Raw genomic sequence first — 23,415 nt, 5'->3', positions numbered from 1 at the left:
GGGTACAGCCACATCACTTGCCCACAGGCTGGCACATGAGGGCAGGATTCCAACCTTCATCCAGCAGTGGTGGATGGTGTCTGGTGTGACCTCCATCCAGGCTGTTTGTGCCAAATGCATTGCCTCTAGCTGGTCAATGCTATAGATCTTGCTTGGTGTAACTCCAGAATCATAACAATTGATTGCATGACTGATAAATTGGCTTTGATAATGTGCTTTGAAGCAACAAATGATCCCAGCATCCATAGGCTGCACATGTGCTGTTAGATTTGGTGAAAAAAATTCGCATCATATGTTGGTCAAGTTCTCTTGTGTGGCATGGCCAGAGAAATTGTCATGTAAATAGAGAATGTGGCATCCTTGAGCACAAAGTTCAGTGTCCCACTGTCTAAGGTATGTTGAGTAGATTATTGAGGTCATCCAGGCCTTGGCATTGTTCTTGTAGTCAAAGCCAAGCTCATAGCCAGCCTTCTTCTTGAAGCATCGAGGCTTGAATGCTTTACCAATGATGAGGGGGGTGCGCCACTTGGAACCTGTGGCATTGGCAACAAAAAAGTATGTTAAGTGTACTTTATTTCCCTTCAGTCCTGGGGTTGGGCCTTTGTTTGGGCCCTTGTCAGGTGGCATACTGGAAATCACTAGTGATTGAGTGACTACAGGGAGCAGGGCCAGTTTGGCACTCACAAGTAATAAAGTCCCATTTCATCACCATTGAAAATATCACTGAGGGAATACTCAGACAAAAGCTCCTGCAAGCATACCTGCTCTGCAGCGACAGTTTCAGGGCTTGCTGAGCCAGCTTCACCATGATGCACATGCAAGTGGAGGCCAAGTCTGCTCTTAATGGATTGTAGCCATCCATCGCTCATCTTGAGTTGATCCTCTGGTGCAATGCCAGCATGGTCAGAAAATTGTTTAAATTTCGCTTGCAGTATCTCCCCAGTAAGAACTACCCCTTTCTCCTCTGCAGCTATACTCCATAGCTCTAACATATCTGTAACCATCAGAAAAGTTGTGTGCTGGATGCACTTAAACTTTGCAGCAACATCCAACTTCTGGAATTCCTCATGAAGTTTGGCCTCATTCTTCACCCAAACAGAGACAAGAGGCTGCTTGATCTTGAGATTGGGGTAGATGGGGTCAAAATGGCTGGCTGTCTTAGTCTGATTCTTTCCATTCTTGTGATACCAATCAAGGATTTCGATGCATTGCCAGAGAGTAGCCATCTCTTTATGGGTGAAGACCAGTCCCTTCTTTGCCAATGGCTCCATATCTGGGATGGCTCTTTGGGAGCCTGGAAGCCCTTTGAATGCCAGCTTGTCCAGCCATCAAGTTGTTGAGTGCACTCACACTTCAAGTTCAGGTTGGATTCACATCCTACCTCTGGCACAACATCAGCATTGGCAACACACTCTGAATTGCCGCTGCCTGCAACTTGCAGGCGCTGAACAGTTGCCTTCTGGCTGGCCGAAAGGGAGTCAAAGGAGCTCTGGAAGTCCTCTGCATGCTGAAGCTCAGCAATGAGCAATGCCTTGTCTGTAAAGTTTGCACTGCCATCCAACCATGCTTCCTCATCTTCAGTGACTGATAACCCAGATGCAAGTTTGGCTTTGAGTTCATCTATGAGAGGCTGGGCATTATTCTTAAGCGCAGTAAGGCCCTTCTCAAGAGAGGACAGAGTAATTGGAGGGAGGCTCGGCATCATGCAGAGTTGTGTTGAAAGGACCAGTGCGCACGGTTTCATATTTATTCTTTCCTAATAACTTGTCATTCTCTCATGACATTGACTGTTATTAACCTTTGAATACATATACATATTTTTGCAGGATCCTCGCTCATACTATGGGTTATGGGCTGAATTTCAATATAAAAATTTCCCTCCATGCTATGGGTTATGGGAGATGGGAGGTTTATGGGTTAGCAGACCATTTTGAATGGGAACCGTACTGGTTCCCCGACATCACTATGGGTAATGGGTTATCTCACATATGGGTTATCACGGTTTTGACTGTACTCTTCTTTGCCGCATGCTTGATTTTCTTGTTTTGGTTCAATAGGGGGTTTCACGGTTGGCTAAACAGCTCTAGACAGTGGCCTAAACTCAAATCCTAAACTGATGTCAAAACTGGAACATGTGATGAAAATGGACAGTTTTGCAAGTTTAGCTCTTGGGGCTCACATGCCCCAACTGGCCTAAACTCAAATCCAAACAACTTTCGAAACTCAGACTTATCATTCTTCAACTCCATATGCCACTGCCATGTGTTCAGCAAACTTACCCAGTGCTTATGGGATCAACTCACTGTCTGCATTGGTTACAACTCTTCCTACAACATGGCACCACTAACATCATGTCCCATTCCTCCCTTGCACCCACCTATGCAATTTTAGGTCTCTTCCCCCTTTGATTTATGAGTCGTGATACAGCCTGGCATTCAGCACTAATGCACTACCCACACCATGGTCATGGCCAATCACACCATATTCCCGAACATTCCTTACATAGCCATGTTGTACCATAGAACCTAACAATAATCACCAGTTCTTTGCCCCGGATCTGCCACATTTGTACTACCTGTACTGGGTCACACTGTCATGCATGCAAAGCCACTGGTGGCCAAAGGGGCATTTGACAACAAAGTGAGAGCAAGTCACATAGGTTACATAAGCAAAGTACCTGATGCCCAGATGGATTTAACAAACTTGGCAGACACCAGTTTAGACACCAGTTTAGAGTGTTGGAATAACCATCAGGGATGGAGTAACCTCCCTGGCATAGTGGGCAAGTAGTGTATGGATGCATGCTGTTATGGGGACAAGTCCGTGCAGGCCAAACTGACACTTATTGCACACTTCACCCCCTACTGCATCAGGGACTAGGATTGGTGAGTCGTGGTAATAGTAGGAGTTGTGGAGACTGTGGAGGTGGTTCTGAGGAGCCCAAGATCGTCGTATTTGGTGGAGTGGTTGAGGAGATCTGACATTTTCTTTATTTTCTTTACTTCTTTCATTCATTCACACATGTGACCTTCCTTTTATATTTGTATCGGCTCTTGCCAGACAACTGTACAGACAGTTAGTTAGAGGTTACACAGAGTATCAGCACCATACTCCCAAGGACCATCCTACCTGAGAGAAAGAGAGAGACTTACCCCCCCCAGACCTGAGTTGCGAGTCTAGTTGGATAGACCTGTTACAACGCTAGAGGTCCTGGGTTCAATACCAGGCTTGTCCATTTTATGTCATTTGTCCAGTCACCTGGTTTACATTAGTTGAATTCATGACATAAGTCTATAGCGCTAGCAACATGAATTTCTTCATAGAGTGCTCAACTGTGAACGCTTTGATCTTGTCTTAACAGCAGCTTAAACCCACCCCAAACTCACTCCCAACATTCTCTGGATTAGGCCCAGTTTAGTCCCTGAGTTTAGCCCAATCTAGCCAACCATGAAACCCCCTAATATTTGACTTTGCAGCCACTGTTTTTCATTGTTCTTCTCTTTGAGTGCTGCTTGATATGTCACTACTCTTTTTTTGTGTGATTTAATTTGCATTCAGCTTTTGAATATCATTTGATTAATTCCCTTGCATTTTGATGTTCCATCATATTAATTGGTGATGCCTTCTTCTGATTGACAGAATGGCCTTTCCTTTTGACTCAATTCCGCTGTGAACCCATGCTGGAATAGGAACCCTCACATTATTACCCAGTCCAAGCTGCAAGTGAGTTTTGAGGCACAAAAAGGGCCTATCTTGATGCGTGAACTCAGCTTCGGCAACTTCCATGTGCATTGGACATGCCCAAAAACTTGTGCCCAAATTTCTCTTTCACCTCATAGTCTTATGTCCTTGCAGCTGAATTAAAGGTCTATTCTATTCACCCTGTGTAGGTATTAGTAGTTGTCATTTTTCATATTAACTCCATCTTTAGTGTTTTTTCACATCACTTTTACCCATATCTTGACAATGAAGCACACTTGAAATAAAATACAACTAAGGTGCACTAATATGGGTTACTATGAACAACATCGCATGTTTATTTGCATACTATGGTAATTGTGTGTGGAGGAAAATGTCCCACCATTATCGGAATAGTTAGCACAGCCACAAAAACATGGGGGGGGGGGTCACAACCTCAGTTGCCAACCCCCCATTGATACGGGTCTTGAAGAGCACAGGGAGCAAGTCAGAAAGGCATTTTCCAATACGAGGGTCAAAAACCTCAGTGTGAGGCAGGAGTAGGTCTGACCACTTCGTGCAGTTGCCCAGTATGTCCTGACTTTCTCAAAAATGCTACAGCACTGGGAAGTCACAGGCAGTTGGAAGACAATGGTGAGGATTCAATTCATTCATTTCTCTATTTTTCAATAAGAATGATTTTCCACTCAAGGGCGGGATAATGCACTCCCTCATGCAACTCACTCCCCTTCGTCTGCTGCACAAATACCGACATTCAAGACTGAACAAGAGCAACATCCTGTCTTAAAAAACGGTTGGGGAAATGAACACAGGGGCCCTCCCATTGGTCTATTCAACCCTGTCTTCAACTCTTTTCATGAGGCCTTACGAAGTTCTGAACACTGTCTGCAGATGCAAAGTCATAGAAGCCTTTTCATGGCATCTGCTCAACTTTGTCACAACCCGACATATCCATCACTTCCATCAATGTGTCCTAGTGCCACTTGGCCCATCCCACCCGCTATTATCATCCATCCATCCATCCGTCTGCCTGTCACCCTCATCCACACTTCCTCCCCCACGTGCATACCTTCCAACCTAGGTTGCCTGCTTGAGTGGTTCTTGTTGTCCACCTGCCAGCCAGATGGCTTGCTAGATGGCCGGATGGCCTTTTCTCTTTTGTTTGCTTGCAGACTATTGTTCCTCCTTTGCCACTCGTTATTTCTTGCTTGCCTTTTTGTTGACCAAGTTTGCCAATAATAACCATTTGTCTCTTTCTTCATTCATTAATATCGCACTTGATCCGCCACTCCTTCCAGGCTGGTCCATTTAGTTACTTGTGCTTATAATGCATGTAGGTTACACCGGATGTACCTCAGTTCGTATATTGACTTGGATTTACCCCCCTTGTCTCTTCTCCTCATCGTAAGGCTTCTGTCTGAAATTGGGACAACAACGTAAGAACGAAGCGCAGTGCTCCACCTGAGTCGCTGAAGCTAAAGTCCCACCCCTCCAACCTTACGAGCCCAGATGACTTCACACGCCTTGCGGATCATCTGGATATGCATCTGACACATTCCTGACAGTATATACAAACTCAAATTGCTCTTACGTTCTTTCCTTGCTCTGTCATTGTTTCACTGAAATACATCTAGAGCTTATCAGACCCGTTCACAGACATGCACTGAACCTGGTTCTTCTAGGCTTCCAGGTCTCAGTATGCTTGAAGAACTGTTGCACAGACACAACCTAGACCCTTCTGAACATCTGCCATTCCAAAGCTTTACAGCCGACTGTGATGACCCTACCTCCTCCACTCCAGCACCCTCCCATCAATTTCGTCGTTCCATTTTCCAAGACCATGATGAGGCAGCTGCTGTCGAGAGAGCTGTCGATCCGGATAGCCAAGCTGATGACCATGATTCCGAAGCTTCTCGTAACCCTACTCCACGTCCTGATCCCGCTAATCCTCTGGACCCACCAGACACCCCACCCAACCGTGGTAACGGTGGTGGTGATGACGGTGGTGATGATCCGCCTGAGGATCAGCTGCCAGATGACCCCAGTAGCCATGTGTTGACCCAGTTGACAGACGCTATTGCCGCCCTGGCCTGCTCAACCACTGCTGCTCATCAACCCCCAGACCCCAGCCGTAGGATGAAGCTTCATGAGCCTGACCAATTTGATGGTACTGACCCTCAGAAACTCTGTACATTCCTTGTTCAGTGCGAACTTAACTTCCAGAACTGCCCCCAAGCATTTGTTAACGAGCATATGAAAGTCATCTATGCTACGTCCTTCCTCAAGGGGATTGCTCTGAGTTGGTTCGAACCTGAACTTCTTCATGGTAACCTGCATCGCCGTCCACGTTGGATGGATGACTATGAACTCTTCGTCTGAGAACTCGAAGAGAACTTCGGCCCATACGACCCATTTGGTGATGCTGAACATCGTCTGAGTACTCTGACTATGTTGGATAATCACAGGATCACCAAGTACATCGTCAAGTTTAATCGCAATGCTTCACAGTTACCTGGATACAGTGAGGTTGCCTTGAGGCACCATTTCTACAATGGGTTGCCGGATAGGATCAAGGATGAGATCACTCATTATGGTAAGCCACACTCGTTGCATGACATGCGCTCTCTTGCCCAAGATATCAATGGACAATACTGGGAGTGCAAGGGCAAGTTGTTGCACCATCCGAAAGATCGAGCTACCTCACCCAACTCCTCCAAGCAGAACGCGAAATCGGGCAAGAACTCGAAGTACTCTAAGTCCTCCAATCCTCCTGACTCCACATCCGACCCTTCCACCTCCGCTGATTGCTCTACCAAGGACCCTAAAAAGTCCAAGGGAAAGCAACCCGACTCTGATCTGTCCTCGAAGCTTGACAAGAGCAGCAAGCTCACCAAAGAAGAATGCCAGCATCGCTTCGAGAACAACCTCTGCCTCTTCTGTGGGCGCTCTGGGCATGTGGCCAAAGAGTGTCCTAAGTCCTCCTCCCATGCAGCCAAAGCTAGAGCAGCCCAGGCTGAGGATGTCGTGGATTCTGTGGTGGATTCGGATGAGGAAACAAACTAGATAGTGACCCTCTGGGCCCTGTATGACTGGTTGGTCACACTGACCCTCCTCGTACATCTAGAGTCCTGCGCTTGAACGTGTCTGGACTATCTGCTCTTCATTCTCTTTCCATTCTGATCTCTTTTTCTCCTTGTTCTGATGATGGTCGATTTCCAACTTCAAGGGAGTGTGCTCCCGGCTCTGATCTGTTTTCTGCTTCAAGGGAGAATGCTCCTGGCTGTCATATCCGTGCATATCCGATCCCGACCCGACTCCCAGACCTCCTTCTTCACCACCTCCAGAGTCCTACCCTATCACTGTCCGTTCCAATATTCACCTTCGGTCCTGGCACCACACCTCCTCTCACCTCCCATGCCACCTCCACTCCTCCGTCCCTCTCCTACCCTATCTCCGTCCGCTCCGATACTCACCTCGGACTGAACACCACACCTCTCGCCACCCTCCTCCTACTCCTCCTCCCACTCCTCCGCTTCCTCCCCACAACACCTCCACCCTTCCGTCACCCTCCTACTCTTCTCCCGTCCACTCCGATACTCACCCTCGGACCTGACACCTTTCCTCTCCTCCACACCTTACCTCCTTCCTCCTTCCTCTCTCTTCCCTCTGGCCCTCTTCCATTGACCCCCCGCCAAGTTACGACCTTCCGCCGCTGTCCCGTACTTCGTACTCGGACACCGCTTGTACCTTTGCTCCGAGCCTCCGTCATAGCTCCTACCTCGGACTTTGACTCCACCTCGGCCTTAGTCCATTGCATTGGTGACCTCATACTACATAAACACCATTGCCAATATCCCTCGGACTTTCAACCCCGCCTCCATAACCTCCGTAAGCTCCGCACCTCTGAGCTCCATGGATCACCTTCGGCACTTTCGCCACTTGTAATGTATCCCTCATGTTTTCCCCTCATCCCTATTTGGACTGCTGCTTCTTCCCATTCTAGCCAGTTAGTCATCATCCCCACTTCCCCTCATCCTCCTGCCCCTCTGGGCCTCGCCCTCCTTACCTCCTTTTGGATGTACCACAGGTTCTGCCTTATGACCTTCAGTACCGCTCTGCTTCGGTCTTCCCTTTGTTCCCGTTCGGATGCCTTCATTCCGATTTGGATCCCCTTTGTTTCCTTGTGCTTTTGCCCTCCCATTATATATATCGGCGCCTGTACATACTTGTTTTAGACCTTAGTCTAAAATCGACCTGAAATGCCCCCTAGAGACTTCCTGCTCGCCTCCTATGAAATTAAGGACCAAATGGACAAACAGCAATGGCACAGCGCTCCACTTGAGTCGCTGAGGCCAAGGTCCCTCCTTGCTAAGTCTCCGGTTCCCCTCCAGAATCGTCCGCCCTCGCCCAGTTCTAACACTGGCTCTGCTCTGCTTTCTTCTTCCAGGGGGTCTGAACCCCGTAAAAATCTGTCTTTTCCTTCTTCACTTCCGTCTGGACACTTTTCTGCTCTTATTGACTCAGGATCTTCTGACACCTTTGTAGATATGTCCTTCATCAATAAACACCACATCTCCATGTACCCTGTCATGCCTCTGCAACTTCAATTATTTGACAGTACCATGAACTCCATTATTACCCAAGCCATCAATCTGCCCATCCGATTCGCCACTGGTGAGGTTACTCCGACAACATGCTATGTCACATCGTTGGATGGCTCTTGTGCTATCGTCCTAGGACATGACTGGCTCACCCGACACAATCTGTTGATTGACTGGGTCTCGAGCAGTATAACTTTCCGGACGTCTGTGCAATCCAGTCCAACCACCCTGAGCTCTCCTCCTGTAGTTGTGGACCCAGTCCCAACGCAAGGGAATCTGACCTCCGACCCACAGTGTGCATCTGTCCGTCAGGCAATCACCATCAAGATCGTCAGTCCGGCTGTGTTTGCCCGGACTGCCCGACTCAATGGATCCGTCACCTTCTGCCTGGAAAATCTGTCCACATTAGCAGAGTTGCACTCGACATCCATCTCGTCTGACCCCATCAACCTCTCAACTGTTCCTAAGGCCTATCATGAGTTTGTGGATGTCTTCAGTAAGAGTAAAGCCAATACTCTTGTGCCACACCCTGAATATGACCTGAAGATTGAGTTGGAGGAAGTGTCAGGGACAGCTTGAGGAAGGCAGAGGTGGCAGCGTAGCGCTCGGCGCTGGCGGCCTGGACGGTGGCGGGGCAGTGGGACCGTATAGTGGGCAGCCCTCACTCGGGCTTATGTCCCTGTGTGGCTTCTTAGGCTGAAGCGGGAAATGTATTGTTATTAGGGTGGGAAGCCAGACTAAACTAGGGTACTTGCCTGAAGCGGGAAATGAGAAGAAGGTTACTTCTTCGGTCCTGCTTCAGCTTAGTTTATATACATGTGTGAATGGGTCACGTGGAGGTGCCACATCACCCTCGGACGAAGCCGGGTTACCACAGGTGGCTCCACGGTCGATCCCAAGTGTTGGAGGGGAAGTACAAGTAGGAGTGCGTGGCGCATCCGGCGTTGTGGTGCCCCTACAGGGTGCTCAGCGTCGGACGCATCCATGCTACAAGGGTAGGAAAGAAAGAGAGGTCGTCTGTATAAAGATAGAAAAAGAGAAGAAGGAAAGAAGAGAGGATGAGAGGATGAGACAGAAGGAAAAGGAGGTGGCAGCGGTGGCGGCAGCGTGCCCTGACAGGAAGGCACCCATCCTCCCCTTGGCACCCTGTATTCCCTGTCCCAGTCTGAGCTTGAGGCTCTCTGTACATTCCTTGACGAGCACTTGGTGTCCAGTTTCATCCGTCCTTCATCTTCAACCCACACCATGCCAGTGCTCTTTGTCCACAAGAAAGACGGTTCTCTATGTCTTTGTGTGGACTTCAGGGGCCTCAACAAGATCACCAAGAAAGATAGGTATCCGCTGCCGTGTATCTCTGACCTCCTAGACATTCCTAGCCATGCGAAGGTCTACACCAAGCTTGACCTCTGCCATGTGTACCATTTGGTACAGATAGCAGTGGGTGATGAGTGGAAGACTTCGTTCCACATATGCTATGGATCCTACGAGTGGCTCGTCATGCCATTCGGTCTGACCAACACACCCACAGCCTTCCAGCAGTTCGTCAATATGTTAGACACTGGTCCGGGGGTCGGCACCGAAGGTCGCTGTTGCGGGCTGCTATAGGCCGCGATGGCCGTGATGCCGCAAACAAGGCCCGAGGGTAGGGCATTTGGCCTCAGTGACTCTAAAGGAGCGCTGTGCCCCCTAGCTGTCTCTTGGCCCTCATTTCAGACTTACTGGGGTTGCCTTGTTGGGGTCAGGACTTAGGGGTCATGGTCACATCGATATTAGAGCTAAAGTACTATAATGTAGTATACAGGATATATATAGGAGGAAAGAATGAATGGGAGCGGACCTGGGTCGAAGGCCGAAGGGTCCGGAAGCAAACATGAATAGGAGCGGGGTTGGCCGCACAGTGGCTGGCAATGACCGAGGGTCAAAACAAACAATAACAGATAAATAAAGGAAGGAGCGTAGGGCCGCGATAGCGGCGATGGTATCATAGCGGCGCTGGACTCGGAGTTGGACCGGAGTCGGGCACAGGGATGATAGCGGCCCTGTAGGGGCCAAGTGGGTGTGGTAGAGAAGTCACGCTCAGTGCAGTGCTGGAGGCGGACTCAGGTGGGGAGGTTGGTGTGGCTGTGGGGGAGTCGGCCAGGTGCAGGGGAGCCTAGGGGCAAGCAGGGGAGTGAGCAGGGAGTCCTCAGAAAGGATAGGGCTGAGGTCGGGGCTCGTGCTCATGCTTGTGTAGTGGGAATGGGCTTGGGCGGCATCGGGATGGGCGGCTAATGGGCTGGAATGCACGGCCGTGACACAATACCATCTTTGCTGATCTTCTCGACACTCGCATGGTAGTCTACTTGGATGACATCCTGGTCTATTCAGAAGATGAGACTCAGCATGAGGATCACATTCGGGAAGTCTTAAGTAGGCTACACAAGCATGGGTTATTTGCCAATCCGCAGAAGTGTGAATTCTCAACTGACACTATGGAGTACTTGGGTTATATCCTTTCGCCGACTGGTTTGTCCATGTTGCCCGAAAAGATTCAGTCCATTCAGGATTGGCCTGGGCCCTGTAAGGTCAAGGACATCCAGTCCTTTTTGGGATTTGCCAACTTCTACCATTGTTTCATCCATGATTATTCCAGTATAGTTCTTCTGCTGACCAGACTCACCTGTAAAAATGTGGCTTGGTCTTTCTCTGATGAGTGTTGTTCCACCTTCCTCGCCTCAAAGAAGCCTTCACGTCCACCCCCATCCTTACTCACTGGGTACCCGATCGTCCACTAATAGTTGGAACTGACGCATCCAACTATGCAATCTCAGGTATTCTCTCCATCCGTTGTGAGGATGACGAGTTTCGCCCAGTTGCTTTTCACTCAAGAACACTGACAGTGCCCAAACTCAACTACGATACCCATGATAAGGAGCTCCTGGCTATCTTTGAAGCTTTCCACTCTTGGCAACACTACCTTGAAGGCTCTGGCACTCCAATTGACGTTGTCATGGATCATAAGAACTTGGAATATTTCACCACTACCAAACTCTTGACCCACAGGCAGGCATGCTGGTCAGAGTTTCTCTCGCAGTTTAACATGGCTGTCCATTTCTGCCTGGGAAGACTAGGTGCGAAACCTGATGCGTTGACTAGACGCTGGGACATCTACCCCAAAGAAGGGGATAGGGACTATGCCCACGTCAATCTGCAGAATTTTCGCCCTGTCTTTACTACAGAACAGCTCTTGGCCTCCTTACAAGCCACCTGTTTAGGCACCCCAGTCCTCCGGGCCAGCTCTATGGTTGACGTCGAAGCTATCCACAAGGACATTCTTACCGCCCTGCCATCCGACCCCTCTGTTGCCGAATATCTCTCTGATCCTATCCCTGCAGACTCTCATTGGTCCCTAGATGTGGACAGCCTGCTTAGGCTCGATAAGCGTATCTACGTACCGGATGCAAACGATCTTTGCCTCAGGATCTTGAGATACAAGCACAATCATCCACTCTCCAGACACTTTGGTCAGAACCGCATGTTGGATCTGGTCCGTTGAGAGTACACTTTGCTGGGTATCCGTTCATTTGTTAAGGACTGTGTCTCATCCTGTACTGCCTGCGCCCATGCCAAGGTTCCTCATCACAAGCCCTATGGCTTGCTGAAACAACTCCCTGTCCCCGGTGAAGGAGAGAACGAAGGAAGGTCAGTTGGGAGGTTCAAACGAGACCACCACCAAGCTGTTCCCTGGTTCTTTAGTTAGGATGGGGAAGTGTACTAGTGTTATTTATTGTAAATAAAGTACCAATCCGAGTGTTTTGGCTAATTCTATTTTTATGGGTTAGTTTTAAAGTTCCTGGGAATTGACTTACAGATAAACCGAGCCCTGCGGAGCTGTTTCTTTATTGAAATTTATTAATTTGTCTAGGTGTAATTCTGTGTAGCATTGTTTAATTTGGATTTAAACTTGAATTTAATCTTCTACTTAGTGAAGTTTCAAAGATTTTATTCAGTTAATGAATTTGGATTGTGTCTGGAGTGTCCCTTGAGTTTGTTCTATTTTTGTCTTATTTTATTGCTTGTTTTAACAGTAGCAAAATAACTGTTTTGTGTTTACACTTTGAAATCTGGAGTGTCAACCAGCTCTCCTGTTGAAATATCTACTTAATATTTCTCTCCTTTATTGCTGCCTTTTACTACAGTGGCAATCTTAACTGTATATCACTTTTTCGCACTGGAGTGACAACCAGAAATGCTTGAGAAAAATAATACTCTATTTTCTTACTTCTCTAAGGGGGGCGAAAAGTCGCAGAAAGGGTCTCCCTTTTATACTCCTTGGGTCGCCTTCCTTTTTCACGCTCTACCTTCTATTTACAGGATTTATTTACAGTGTATTTTTCTCAAACTGAATAAAAATGAAATTTTCATGCTATAGTTCTACTGCGCTTTTGCTGTGCTGAACTGCGGTTCTACTGCAGTCAGACTGCACCTAGAATTCTTATTGTCCTCCCTCGCCTAAGCTATTTTAATGGTTAATTGGAACTTGGCTGCGCTGCATTTGCCGCAGTTACCTATTTCAAATTCCCTATATATACCGTTAAATTTGCTATGACTCGATGATTCTGAATTCAAACTTCGCATTACTATGCGTACGGCTATGCTGAGACCTTCAGCTGATTTATTCCATTTTTATTTAGTGACATTTAGTTAAAATGAGACTGAAATGGTAGATGAGTGAATTATTCAGGTTTAAAACTGAATGAAAAAGTTGCTAGTAATCAAGAATTACTCAAACGAATGTGTTATAGCTCTCCTCCTCATTAGAATATCGTTCCCTAAAATTCCTGCCATGGTCCGTCGTAGTTTAGTGGTTTTCGTGAATTTCGTTCATATTCCCTGATTCCCTTTTGTATTATCACATCCTAATCCTCCATATGTATTGTTCGTTGTTATAGTAGGTCGTCCTTGAAGATTTCATATTTTTATGTATTTTATTTAGGACTCTGGACCTCTTGAAGCTGTTTTCCCGCACGTTTTCAGGTTTCTAACTTCATGTCCCTATATCTCATTCATTTCTGGATGTTTTCTCACGTTCTTGGTATCATAAATTTTCATTTATTCCCACCTTTCCAATGGTACCAAGGTTGTGTCCTATTTCCTGGTATTTGTTGAGTTAGCAAAAGTTCGCGCATACATTCGGTAATCACGTGCATCATTCCCATAGTCGTTCGTATGCGGGTGCCGTTTCTGTTTAATTGTTCGGGATTTATGATATGCGTGGGTGTTTATTTCTTTCATATGGGCTTCTGTTGTTAGAACCGGGCGGGAACAGACGACTCCGGAGTGGAATCGGAGACTTAGCGTGGAGGGACCTTGGCCTCAGCGACTCAAGCGGAGCGCTGTGCCATTGCTGTTTGTCCATTTGGTCCTTAATTTCACAGTAGGTGAGCAGGAAGTCTCTAGGGGGCATTTCAGGTCGATTTCGGACTAAACCAAAACGAGTATGTACAAGCGCCGATATATATAATGGAAGGGGCAAAAGCACAAGGAAAACAAAGGGTAACCGAATCGGAACGAAGACGTCCGAACGGGAACAAAGGGTAGAAGAAGCAGAGCGGTACCGAAGGTCATAAGGCAGGACCTGTGATACATCTGAAAGGAAGTAGGGAGGGCAAGGCCCAGAGGGGCAGGAGGATGAGGGGAAGTGGGGATGATGACTAACTGGCTAGAATAGGAAGAAGCAGTAGTCCAAATAGGGGTGATGGGAAAACGCGAGAAATACATTACAAGCGGCGAGAGTGCCGAAGGCAGTCTGCGAAGCTCGGGGGTTGCGGAGCTTACGGAGGTTACAGAGGCGGGGTTGAAAGTCCAAGGGATATTGGCAATGGTGTTTACGTAGTATGAGGTCACCAATGCAATGGACTAAGACCGAGGTGGAGTCAAAGTCCGAGGTAGGGACTATGACGGAGGCTTGGAGTAAGGTACGAGCGGTGTCCGAGTGCGAAGTACGGAACAGTGGTGGAAGGTCGTAACTTGGCGGAAGGGTGGCGGAGGAGTAACAGAGGGAGGAGAGAGGGGAAAGGTAAGGGAGAAGGAGTGGCGGGAAGGAGAGTAGTCAGGTCCGAAGGTGAGTATCAGAGCAGACGGGGGAAGCGTAGGAGGATGATGGGGGGGTGGAGGTGTTGTGAAGGGGGAGCGGAGTAGTAGGAGGGTGGCGTGAGGGGCGGTGTTCGGTCTGAGATGGGTATCGGAGTGGACGGAGATAGGGTCGGGGAGGTAAGGAGGAGGTGTGTTGCCAGGACCGAGGGTGAGTATCGGAATGGCAGCGGTAGGTTATGACTCCGGAGGTGAAGAGGGTGGAGGTCCGGAAGTCGGGTCGGGGTCGGGTATGCACGGATATGACATCTGTGATTTATTTCAGATTTTTCCCTCATGATTTAAGGTTGTTTTGCACTTTCCGTGCTTTGTTTTGACCGGGCTCTTCCTTATTTGGACGGAAATTGGTCTTCGCAATCTGCCGAAGTGCGGATCTCGGTTCCGACGGCCGGTTCCCTGCGCATCGCCACCCTCATGTGTCATTACACATGATGCGGATTTCTATATTCCCGTCATGGGTATAACTTCACAACGGCTGGACTGTTTGGGCTGAAAATTTGCATAACTATAGTTCCCCATTTTTAATAATTTCCGTGTAAATTTCGTTGTATGTTGTAACTATGGATCCTACGCAAACATCGTCTTTTCCCTAAGCTCGGACTTTCGATGTCACTATTCCCGTTATTGGATATCTCATTAACGCATGATCCTTTTATTATGAAAATTTGGGAGGATTAAGATTGGATCCCTTCCTTTCTAATGGGCTATCAAGCTTGTCTCGGTCGTTACTGGTTAATCTTTGCACTTCCCTTTTAGGCATTGTCCTCGTTTTGCAGGAGTTTTAGTCATATCTCCATCATTTATAGGTAGTTTCCCCTGTAATTACTCTCATTGGTTCCGTTTGGAGGACATCTACATTTCCTATTGTAAACACGACTCTGACTTTTGCATTAGTTCCTGAGGAATCTTCGTTCCGTGGTACTTCCATCCTTGGCTACGTGTTTGGACGTGGGAAAGTAGTTTCCGTGGAGGTTCTCTGATTATTTTTTATAGTCAAATCTTGGTCGATTGTCCTAATTCTTGGTTTAATATTTGCTATAAATTCCCCCGAGAATTCCGTCTCGTTGATAGTAAGCTTGAAGTATTTTTGCTATTTTTCTTTCTTTCGATTTATCGTGTATAGTCATAATAATTCGTAAAAATTCGTAAAATTCGTTAAAATTCAGGTCCTTCTATTTTCTCATATCTACTTGTTGTATGAGGTTTTTGTGATTTATCTGGCATATTTCCATAGTGTGGCCGTTATTTCTCCTACACCGGTCACCCATGGAACTCGATATCCATGGACTTCATTGAACAGCTTCCTCTGTCCTCTGGCTTCACAGCCATCTTGGTAGTCATTGATTGTCTTTCAAAGCAATGCGTCTTTATTCCTATGCATAATACCATTGATGCGCTGTAGGAGAAATAACGGTCACACTATGGAAACCCATTATGGAAATATGCCAGATAAATCACAAAACCTCATACGACAAGTAGATATGAGAAAACAGAAGGACACGAATTTTTACGAATTTTTATGAATTATTATGACTATACGCAATAAATCGAAAGAAAGAAAAATAGCAAAAATACTTCAAGCTTACCATCAACGAGATGGAATTCCCGGGGGAATTTATAGCAAATATTAAAACAAGAATTAGGACAATCGACCAAGATTTGACTATAAAAACAATCAGAGAACCTCCACGGAAACTACTTTCCCACATCCGCACACGTAGCCAAGGATGGAAGTACCACGGAACAAGGATTCCTCAGGAACTAATGCAAAATTCAAAGTCGTGTTTATAATAGGAAATGTAGATGTCCCCCAAACGGACCCAATGAAAGTAATTACAGGGGAAACTACCCATAAACGACGGAGATATGACTAAAACTCCTGCAAAACAAGGACAATATCTAAAAGGCAAGCGTGAAAATTAACCAGTAACGACCGAGACAAGCTTGATAGCCCATTAGAAAGGAAGGGATCTAATCTTAATCCTCCCAAATTTTCATAATAAAAGGATCATGCATTAATGAGATATCCAATAACGGGAATAGCGACATCAAAAGTCCGAGCTCAGGGAAAAGACGATGTTTGCGTAGGATCCATAATTAAAACATACAACGAAATTTACACGGAAATTATTAAAAATGGGGAACTATAGTTATGCAAATTTTCAGTCCAAACGGTCCAGCCATTGTGAAGTTATACCCATGACGGGAATATAGAAATCCGCATCATGTGTAATGACACGTGAGGGTGGCGATGCACAGGGAACCGGCCATCGGAACCGAGATCCGCACTTCGGCAGATCGCAAAGACCAATTTCCATCCAAATAAGGAAGAGCCCGGTCAAAACAAAGCACGGAAAGTGCAAAACAACCTTAGATCATGAGGGAAAAATCTGAAATAAATCACAGAAGCCCATATGAAAGAAATAAAAACCCGTGCATATCATAAATCCCGAACAATTAAACGGAAACGGCGCCCGCATACGAACGACTATGGGAACGATGCACATGATTACCGAATGTGCACGCGAACTTTTGCTAACTCAACGAATACCAGGAAATAGGACACAACCTTAGTACCATTGGAAAGGTGGGAATAAATGAAAATTTATGATACCAAGAACGTGAGAAAACATCCAGAAATGAATGAGATATAGGGACATGAAGTTAGAAACCTGAAAACGCGCGGGAAAACAGCTTCAAGAGGTCCAGAGTCCTAAATAAAATACATAAAAATATGATATCTTCAAGGACGACCTACTATAACAACGAACAATACATATGGAGGATTAGGATGTGATAATACAAAGGGGAATCAGGGAATATGAACGAAATTCACAAAAACCACTAAACTATGACGGACCATGGCGGGAATTTTAGGGAACGATATTCTAATGAGGTGGAGAGCTATAACACATTCGTTTGAGTAATTCTTGACTACTAGCAACTTTTTCTTTCAGTTTTAAACCTGAATAATTCACTCATCTACCATTTCAGTCTCATTTTAACTAAATGTCACTAAATAAAAATGGAATAAATCAGCTGAAGGTCTCAGCACAGCCGTACGCATAGTAATGCGAAGTTTGAATTCAGAATCATCGACTCATAGCAAATTTAATGGTATATATAGGGAATTTGAAATAGGTAACTGCGGCAAATGCAGTGCAGCCAAGTTCTAATTAACCATTAAAATAGCTTAGGCGAGGGAGGACAATAAGGATTCTAGGCGCAGTCTGACCACAGTAGAACCGCAGTTCAGCGCAGCAAAAGCGCAGTAGAACTATAGCGTGAAAATTTCATTTTTTATTCAGTTTGAGAAAAATACACTGTAAATAAATCCTGTAAATAGAAGGTAGAGCGTGAAAAAGGAAGGCGACCCAAGGAGTATAAAGGGAGACCCTTTCTGCGACTTTTCGCCCCCCTTAGAGAAGTAAGAAAATAGAGTATTATTTTTCTCAAGCATTTCTGGTTTTCACTCCAGTGCGAAAAAGTGATATACAGTTAAGATTGCCACTGTAGTAAAAGGCAGCAATTAAGGAGAGAAATATTAAGTAGATATTTCAACAGGAGAGCTGGTTAACACTCCAGATTTCAAAGTGTAAACACAAAACAGTTATCTTGCTACTGTTAAAACAAGCAATAAAATAAGACAAAAATAAAACAAACCCAAGGGACACTCCAGACACAATCCAAATTCATTAACTGAATAGAATCTTTGAAACTTCACCAAGTAGAAGATTAAATTCAAGTTTAAATCCAAATTAAACAATGCTACACAGAATTACACCTAGACAAATTAAGAAATTTCAATAAAGAAACAGCTCCGCAGGGCTCGGTTTATCTGTAAGTCAATTCCCAGGAACTTTAAAACTAACCCATAAAAATAGAATTAGCCAAAACACTCGGATTGGTACTATATTTACAATAAATAACACTAGTACACTTCCCCATCCTAACTAAAGAACCAGGGAACAGCTTGGTGGTGGTCTCGTTTGAACCTCCCAACTGACCTTCCTTCGTTCTCTCCTTCAGCGCCCAGCCTCGCCAAGCTGTTCCTCCTCCATGTATTCTCGAAACATGGCATACCATCCCACATCACTTCGGATCGAGGACCCGAGTTCGTATCCCATTTCTTCTGCTCTCTAGGTAAGGCTCTTGACATCTGCCTTCACTTCACTTCAGGTTATCACCCAGAAGGGGATGGTCAGACTGAGCGGATGAACCAGACATTAGAACAGTATCTTCAGGTGTATTGCAACTACCAGCAGGATAATTGGGCTGAGTTATTGCCCCTGGCTGAGTTCACATACAACAATGCCCCCAATGCTACTACTGGTGTCTCTCCATTCTTTGCCAACAAGGGATACCATCTGACCCTCTCTGTCCATCCAGAACAAGACTTGACTTCAGTACACGCTCAAGAGTACTCAGTTGATCTCGATTCCTTACATCAGTTCCTACGTGAGGAAATGTCCTCAGCACAACTGTCAAAAACCCCGGATCATAGGGGAAAATGTGTGAGTCTGAATGCAGGCGGGGGCTCAACTAGATGGGATCCGGGAGCTCCGGTAGTGGACTGAAGCTTCCCCAGGAAGCCCGGTTCTGCTGGATGGTACAAGAGGCTCTAAGGAGGATGCAGCCTCAGCGACTCGGAGGGAGTGCTGTGCCTCCGTTACGTCTCAGTTAGTCCTTGTATTTCTTATGTCTGAGGTATCTTGTAGGAAGGGGTCGGGATTCACTCAGAGGGACTTGGGGTAGCATTTTAGTCAAGATTAGAACTGAGGAAAACTACAGGTTCTAATCTACAGGTATTTATAAGGGGGAATGGGAAAGGACTTAGTCAAAGTCCGAATGACAATAAAGAACACCGAAAGGTGCCGAATGATACCGAGAGGTACCGAAAGGTCCCGAACGATATCTTTAACGGGAAACCGGGGTGTCGGGTCGAGGAGGGCGAAGTAAGAGGCCGGAGAATGAATGGGAACGAGAAATGGGTAAGAGGGGGTTAGCCGACTGAATGGTAAGAAGAAGATAGTCGTGCTAAGAATGGAAGGTGACTAATAAGAGATGACGAGAGAGGGGTCACCGAAGGATGCAGGTAGCTCCGAAAGTGGAGTTGCATATATATCCAAAGGATGTTGGGTGACTCCAATAAATGAAATGGGTGGAGGAATGGTTTAGGGGTATGTCACGGGATGTTGGAGGTCCATCGGGATATCGGAGCAATCCGGAGTCTCCAAATGTTCCGACTTGGGGGCCAAGCTTCCAGGATGGGAGTAGCCAAGGTTCAGTGCGCTGCAACCAGGCTGGAGCTGAGACAGTCAGGAAGGAAGGTGACTTGGGGAGCGGAGAGGTATGGTGTAGGGGATGGTGGAGTTGTTAGGAAGGTGTGGTGTGGTGGGAGTGCGCAGGGTCGGGATTCCGGGATATGACAGCAACGATGATATCAGGGCCCTGCAGATGCTAGACATTTGTGTCAGGGCACACCTGCCTGACCCCACTCCACCCGGTCCGACCCCACCCGATCCCACTACCCTCACCCGGTGCCCCCATCCTCCCTCCTCTCTCCTTCTTCCTTTCCCTTCTTCTTTCTTCTTTCCTTTCTTTCTCCTTCCTTTTCTACTACATGGACAACTTCCTTGCTTGATGTACCATTAACCAGGCTGCACAACATGCCCGGACCCGGACACACTGGGCGATGCCCTACACACTGGACGCTCCTGAGATCTCTTACGGAGATACCCGGGCACATACAGCTGTGCGCATAGATGACGTGGCGCTCCCCATGTGACATTCAACCGCATGTACATAAACACAGTGTCACGGCCATGCATTCTGGCCCATTAGCCACCTGTCCCGATGCCGCCCAAGCCCATTCCCGCTATGCGAGCGTGAGCGTGAGCCCCGACCTCAGCCCTATCCTCCCTGAGGACTCCCTGCTCACTCCCCTGCTTGCCCCTAGGCTCCCCTGCACCTGGCCGACTCCCCCACAGCCACACCAACCTTCCCGCCCTGAGTCCGCCTCCAGCACCGAGCCCATTGCTGACTCCTCTACCCCACCCACTTGGCCCCCTACAGGGCCACTACCATTCCCACGCTGTAATGGGTCTATCCAACTAGACTCGCAACAGGAAGGAGGGGGGATAGAAATCTCACTGAGGGTCAGGTCTGAAGTGGTATATTGGTCCTCTAGAGTGTGGTGCTGATAACTCTCTACCTAACTATACAGCGGGTCACGGAAGAGTCCGATAAAACAAATAAGGAAAGAGCATCACATGACGATAAGGAAGTGGAAACATCGGGCTCTAGACACCGGAAATGGAATCAGAAAAATAAGGAAAAATAGGAAAGTGTGTAAGGAGTGTGAGGGGATATAGGCTACATGTGAGGTGCTTGCTGAGGGTAGTAGAATCGCGGGATTTGGCTCATTTATGGTACACCGGCAAATCCCCGTGACAACGCCCAACTCCAGCCCAACTCCGAGTCCAGCACCGCTACGATACCATTGCCGCTATCACAGCCCTATGCTCCTTCCTTTATTTATCTGTTATTGTTTGTTTTGACCTTCGGTCATTGCCAGCCACTGTGCGGCCAACCCCGCTCTTTGTCCCCTTTTGCTTCCGGACCCTTCGGCCTTTGGCCCAGGTCCGCTTCCATTCATTCTTTCCCCATATATATATCCTGTATGCTACTTTATTGTACCTTAGCTCTAATATCGATTTGACCATGACCTCTAAGTCCTGACCCCAACAAGGCAACCCCAGTAAGTCTGAAATGAGGGCCAAGAGACAGCTAGGGGGCACAGCGCTCCTTTAGAGTTGCTGAGGCCAAATGCCCTACCTTCGGGCCTTGTCTGCGGCATCATGGCCATCGCAGCCCACAGCGACCCGCAACGGCGAGCTTCGGTGCCGACCCCGGACCAGTGTCTAACACACAGCCTAAGTGGGAACTGAGAAGTAACCTTCTTCTCACACTTCCCACTTTAGCCTAAGTGGCCAGGGATGCCCTTTTGTGCCGGGCCCGTTAGTACGCATGCCCATGCTACACCCTATCGGGTCCTCAGTGCCGGGTGACACATCCGGGCGCACTTGACCCCAGGTCGCTCCCTGACAGTTTGCCCACACCTGACTTTGAGATTGGCACTATGGTCTTTGTTAAGGCTAAGTATTTTAGATCCACCCGACCCTCAAAGAAGCTCTCAGAAAAGAATCTCGGGCCCTTCAAGATCATCGCTGCACCAGGAACCCACTCCCGCACCATCTGCCTCCCTGAGACTATGGGAGCTGTGCACCCAGTCTTTCATGTGTCCCAACTCGAACCAGCCATCCCCAACACCATCCCCAACCGTGTACAACCTCCGCCTCTGCCCATTGAGATCGACAGTGAAACTGAGTATGAGATTGCCAAAATACTAGATTCAAAGTTGGATCGTAGGCATTGTAACTGTAAGTTACTGTACCTGGTACATTGGCTCGGGTATGATGGGACAGATGAGGAGACATCTTGGTTGCCAGCCACAGAGCTTGGCCATGCCTCTGACTTGGTTTCTGACTTACACGTGCTGTATCCTAACAAGCTGGGCCCTCACTTTTCTTAGAGTGTGTGCACATCAAAACTGGCCATGTGTTTAATAGGGTATGGCACAAATGGAGGTATATACAAAAAAAAATGATGAAAATCAGGGCAACGTGCCCACACCATGGGAAGTATATGTGGGCAGGTCACCTGCTCCCCCACCATCTGATTTCTCCTTCTTCTTCCTTGACCTCTCCTCCCACGTAATCTTGGCGACCTCGCTGGGCAACTGCCTCACAGTGTCAGTCAGCTCCCTGAGGGCATCGATGATCGCCTCACCCCACTTCTCCACGTCACCCTCATCCTTGTCCCAATCATCCTCCTCATCCTCCATCTCCTCTCCCTCATCCTCAGACGCGTGAGCTGGTGCCTTGGGCAAGATCACCCACAGCCTCTTCTGCTGCGAGGGTGTTGCAGTCCCCACTCAAATTGTAACCAGGTCGCATTTGGCCCTGGCATGCATGCAGTTTGTGCATGCCTGGTACTTGCCCCACTTGCAGACCAGCTGGGACTTGATGCAATGACCACAGGGGGGCTTCTCCCTTACAGCCTGTGGAGGGTCAACTGAGGCCTTGCGCTAAAAAACAAAAAACAAAAAAATTGCATGTGTTAGCCTCAGGGATCTCGTGGCAGTAAGTGTTTAAAGATGCTGGCTACTCACCTTGCCTTTGGATGACCCAGCCGCCCACACCTGCTGGCACTTCGCCTCTGCCTCCCGCTCCCTGGCTTCCTCTTCCTCACACCTTTTCTTTTCTTTGGCCACCCGCCTAGCTGCCTCAGCTGCTTTCTTGACCGCCTTGCACCTCACCCACTTGTTGAGCTTTGCCTGCATCATGGCAGGCTCGTCATCCGTTGCCTCTTGGATGTCCTCTTCCTCCCAGGATGCGATGTTGTGGAGCTCAAGATGTTTAGACATAAGGGCAGGTATTGAGTAGTAGTCGTTGGGTAATGACTGGACTTAGTCAAATTGATGGAAAGGATTTGTTGATTTCACATGCGGATTCAAAATTCAGAATTGGCCGAACAATTCTCACATGCACCAATTGGGCCTCCAGGGGCATCAGCCCTAAGAAGGGGATACTGTCACAACCTGACATATCTGTCACTTCTGTCAATGCATCCTAGTGCCACTTGGCCCATCCCGCCCACTATCATCATCATCTGTCCATCCATCCGTCCACCCATCACCCTCATCCACACTTCCTCCCCCACATGCGTACCTTCCAACCTAGGTTGCCCGCTCAAGTGGTTCTTGTTGTCCACCTGCCAGCCGGATGGCTTGCTAGATGGCCAGATGGCCTTTTCTCTTTTGTTCGCTTGCAGACTATTGTTCCTCCTTTGCCACTCATTATTTCTTGCTTGCCTTTTTGTTGACCAAGTTTGCCGATATTAACCATTTGTCTCTTTCTTC

The 23,415-nt window shown here is 47.5% G+C and overlaps 1 protein-coding gene across 1 annotated transcript; it reads right to left on the bottom strand.

Moving 5' to 3' along the window:
- Positions 1 to 1,230: 1,230 nt before the first annotated feature.
- Positions 1,231 to 1,702, bottom strand: EI90DRAFT_3011043 (uncharacterized protein; the record flags this gene model as incomplete). Its single annotated transcript, XM_039056434.1, has 2 exons — positions 1,231 to 1,316; positions 1,351 to 1,702. 2 exons carry the CDS (start codon positions 1,700 to 1,702, stop codon positions 1,231 to 1,233), a joined length of 438 nt encoding a protein of 145 aa, XP_038924179.1.
- Between the last annotated feature and the right edge of the window lie 21,713 nt (positions 1,703 to 23,415).

The sequence above is a fragment of the Cantharellus anzutake genome (genome assembly GCF_015039405.1).
Source record: "Cantharellus anzutake strain C23 chromosome Unknown EI90scaffold_1, whole genome shotgun sequence".
Classification (NCBI taxonomy): Eukaryota; Fungi; Basidiomycota; class Agaricomycetes; order Cantharellales; family Hydnaceae; genus Cantharellus; species Cantharellus anzutake.
The sequence above is the reverse complement of the archived record's forward strand: the minus strand, read 5'-3'. Positions and strand labels throughout refer to the sequence as shown.